The following is a 4,536-nucleotide window of genomic DNA, read 5'->3' on the forward strand; positions in this document are numbered from 1 at the left end:
TATTCAACAATTTTGTCTTTTTCCCTATTATTTTTTATTTAGTCCAATTTTCAATCCATACAATTATTCAATTCAATTTATCAATTCCACACATCTTATATCATCCTATCATGTGCATATATAAGTTAAATTTCATTATCCAGATGCCCCTAAAATTTTGTATTTTATTCAATTTAGTCCTTAAAACCGAATTTGCCATAACTTTCAAATTTGAGCTATGATTTTGAAACCGACCCAATTAAATCCTTATACAGCCCTCTATTATCAATAATTACATAAATATTACACCAATTTTGAAATTTATGCACTTTAGCCCTTATGTTCAAAAATTAATAATTAAAATTAAATTGAAAATTTAGGCATGAACCCGAATAAACCAAAATAAAGTAGTTTAAATTCTTGTTGCAGTGAAGGAGCTATTAACATATATAAATGCTAATTCCTTGTAATATCAGCCACAAATTCCTGTATATTCTTGTCAGAGCTTCCACCTTCATCCACAGCATCTTTGGCTAAGTTCTTCCATTTCTCAGAATTCCTTTTGATATCCAAGCTTTTCTCTCCTTCCATGATTTCCCTTACACACCTCTCGATCTCTTCCTTTCTCATCATCCCTTTCTCATCCTTTTTAACTCTGATTCCCACTTTCCAAACATCAGCCACAAACTTCGCATTAGTAGGCTGATCCGTCCATTGTGGCATCGCAATCATTGGCACCCCTAAGCTCAACGCCTCAAGCGTGGAGTTCCAGCCACAGTGAGTCATGAAACAACCCACTGCCCTGTGCGCTAGAACATCCAACTGTGGACTCCATGAAACTACCAGCCCTTTCTCTGCTGTTTCTTCCATGAAGTTGCTTGGGAGTTTGTTTTGTTCCGTTTCTCTCACTACCCACAGGAAGTTTTTGTTGGTTAATTTCAGACCCATTGCTAGTTCCACCATTTGCTCCTCTGTAAGACCGGCTATGCTTCCAAATGATACGTAGACGACCGAGCTAGCTTCTTTTGAGTTTAACCAGTTGAGGCAAAGGTCGGTGTCGGGTTTGAAGAGGTGGAGGCCATAATCATTGTCATCTTCCAATCGTTTGTCTAGGTACATGGATGGGATTGTGGGGCCAACTGTCTTGATTGGCCATTTGCTTCTCATCCACTTGATTATCTGCAAGAAATCAGCAAAATGCATGGCATCTGTGTCAGAAACAAGGGTTTTATCACTAACAACATACCAGCTGCTCCATTTTGCTCTTTCCTTATTTTCTCTTGTTTCTGCAATTCCCTGTTTCTCACTCTCCAAAAAGGGCAATATTTGAGACAAGGATCCTTCTCACAGTAGCATTAACCGACAAAAGGAATAACAATCATCTCCTTTTGTTTATGAAAAGTAGCCTTGTTTTACATATAGGATTAAAGCTAACTTTGATTTAATTTGTTAATCCCTGTGTTGTAGGTAATTTACCTAGTGGAGGTTCAAATATTTGATAGCTAATAATTTTTTTTTTAATTTTAAAAATATCATTTTTAGTTATTTTCATATGTTTTACCACTGCACTATCATTGAATTTGCTCTATCCCATAAATTGTAAAAAAAATTTACAGAGTTAGATAAATTATGTATTTGAACATGGCAACACAAAATATGACCAAAAAAAATTACGACATAGGAATTGGGATAATGTTGAAAGAGACAGGTTCAATGAGCGGTAGGTTTTGTATGCAACAAAAAGAAACAATAGCCTCAAAGGCCATCCAATGATGAAATAGAGAAATATTGATGGAGAAGATAAAAAAAGGGAGCTAACCTCATGTTCCAGCTTATCGTAAGTGTTGCAGAAGACCCAATCGGCTTCGTGAAAATTTGAGAACTGGCTTCTGATAAGCTTCCACAGAGACGGATACGACCCTGACTTATCACTAACAAATGATGGTAAATCACTCATCCCTAGCTCCGGCATTGACGGCAACGAAACTACAACATTTCCCTTGTTCTCATCTTCCAATGGCACCCTCAAACTCCCCTCTTTCAAATGAATAAAAATGGCGTTCACCGCCCAACACTGAGTGAAAAACGAAGCTCCTTGCAAACCATACTGTTTAGCCACATCCAACGCCCACGTCATACCAGAGTCGTAAACCAGGACTTTTGCTCCATGTTGAGAGCAAATCTGGTACTCCTCGATGAACTGGGCTAGCCTTTTTGGGATTACTAATTCGTAGAGTTCAAGATATTCGTCAACGTTAGCGACTGCGTCGCCTTCATGGAAATCGATGGAGTGGAAGTTGATGGAGGAGGCAGAGGGTTGCATGGTTTTGGAAGTGGAGATTAGGGTGACCCTTAGGCCTTTTGAGGCTAAGCGTTTGGAGAATTGAAGCATTGGGTTTATGTGCCCTTGAATTGGGAAAGGGAAAACCAGGACATGGGTTTCTTCATGTTTCTGCTCCATTGACTTTTCTCAAAACTTCTCAGGCCAACACTCTCAACTCTCTCTTATTTTTAACGTCACACCTCCCCAGTCATGTATGTATATCGTATTTGTATGGAGAGAAAATTGATGACAGAGTTTCATCACTAAATAAAAATTTTGACTACTATTTCAAAGGATGTAATAATAATAATTATAATTGAGATAAAGATTCAATCTATTATATTTGTATAATATTACATCATTATATAATATAAATTTTAATATGAAAAAATATTAGGTACATTTTAAATCCCATAAGCAGCTCAGAGGTGTCTTATATGAAAGTAAATTATTAATATATATTAAAAAAAACATACATACTAATTTTTAAGTATACTTGTGAAATAAATACCTAACTTTTAATATATGGGTAAAAGAGGAATCTTTTATTAGAGGTTATTATAGTAAATTTATTTTAAAAATTTTAAATTAAATTAAAATTTTTAAAAATTTTAAAATATATAATAATAATTTTATTTATTTAACCTTAATTAAGAAATTCAGGTCTTTATTTGCTCCATATTATTCATCTCTCCTATTATATAAAATTTAAGCCATTTATTAATTTGGTGTTATTCTTAACCAATTAACAACTCAATTATAAAATAAAAAATATTTTAAAAAATTATAATTAATAATATTATAATTACACTTTTATTTTTCATACTTTTATATTATTTTAAATAAAACAATTAAAAATTACAAGTCTCACAATGAAAAACATGTTCAATAATATTAAAATATAATTTTATTATATTCTACTTATATATATTATTTAATAAATTTTAAAATAAAATATTTTTAACATGAAATATTTTATTTCATTCATATCATGGGTATGATAAAATATAATATTTTTAAATCATGTTTACATCATATAATTTGTATAGAATGTCAAAGAGATTTTAATAATGGTGGTAAAAGTTAACCCTAAAATTTTGATATCCTAGATTCAATTTACTATGCGTAAATTATGCGTGGATTGTTTTTAAATTTATTCTAACTTAAATACTACTATGTGTGGGGTATTTTTTGACAATATTTTTTAAACCAATCTGATGGTTGAATCGGTCAAGCTGTCGGTTTGCTAGTCAGATTGGTCCAACTAATTCGATTAAAAAATTATTAAAAAAATTTGGTTCAACTATCAATTTAATCAATTTTTTATCTGATTCAACCAATTCGTACTTGTTCCCAATCTAACTGGTTCAAAGCCACTTTCCTAACTGGTCCAATTGATCCAATCAATCGATTCAATTTAATTCAAATAACACTGTTGTCTGGAGCTATTTTAGTTTAACTTCAAATATATATATATTGATTTCGCTTCGGATAGATTCTAATTATTAGTCTAATTATATTCTATAGTGCTTGACTCGATAGTCTAATGTTTGTGATTGTGATTGTAATTTTACTTATAATTAAAAAATTATATAGTTTCCAAAGGCCAAAATTTATTACTAGTCTAGATTAAGTCATTTAACTTTAATTTGATTATTTTTAGTTTTATATTTTTAAAATTTAAAAGTTTAGTCTTGATTAGACGATAATTGTTAAATTTTACTTTTCTCATTATTTTATATGACGAAAATATTATTACATGTTTAATATAATGTTAACTTGTTATATTCAGATTATACTCATAAAATTTATGCCATTTCAGTTAACTAATTTAACAAATATCATTTGAGTTAAAGACTAAAACTTTAAAATTTAAAAATATATATATAAAGAGCAAAAATGATAATATTGGAGAATAAAGCCCAAATTATTTTAATCTAGCAAAAATTTTAGATAATGCCAAAGAAAAAGAAATTATTTTATGAATCCTTTTTACCATATCATCTATAATCCCGCTTAATTAAAAGAAGACGTAATATTTTTATTTAAAAGTTTAGTCTAAATATATACATGATATAAAAAATTTGATGTACTCTATTTTAATTACACGGGATTATAAATGAGACAGTAAAAAGATCTATAAAATAATGTTAAAATGAGAGAGAGGAAAGATATATGCTGCTGCTGAAAGTTGGCATCAAGGTTATTTTTTCCCTAGGAAAACATTCAAAATA

General features: G+C 30.6%; 1 protein-coding gene across 1 annotated transcript; it reads right to left on the minus strand.

The window, feature by feature from the left end:
• Nucleotides 1-238: 238 nt before the first annotated feature.
• LOC108488347 (UDP-glycosyltransferase 74E2-like) lies at nt 239-2,571 on the minus strand. The gene is made up of 2 exons (XM_017792633.2): nt 1,799-2,571; nt 239-1,158 (listed from the first exon to the last, which is right to left on the minus strand). The coding sequence occupies exons 1-2, from the start codon at nt 2,438-2,440 to the stop codon at nt 436-438; spliced, it is 1,365 nt and encodes a 454-aa protein (XP_017648122.1). The 5' UTR covers nt 2,441-2,571; the 3' UTR covers nt 239-435.
• Nucleotides 2,572-4,536: the final 1,965 nt, after the last annotated feature.

This window comes from Gossypium arboreum, chromosome 10 (genome assembly GCF_025698485.1).
Source record: "Gossypium arboreum isolate Shixiya-1 chromosome 10, ASM2569848v2, whole genome shotgun sequence".
Lineage (NCBI taxonomy): Eukaryota > Viridiplantae > Streptophyta > Magnoliopsida > Malvales > Malvaceae > Gossypium > Gossypium arboreum.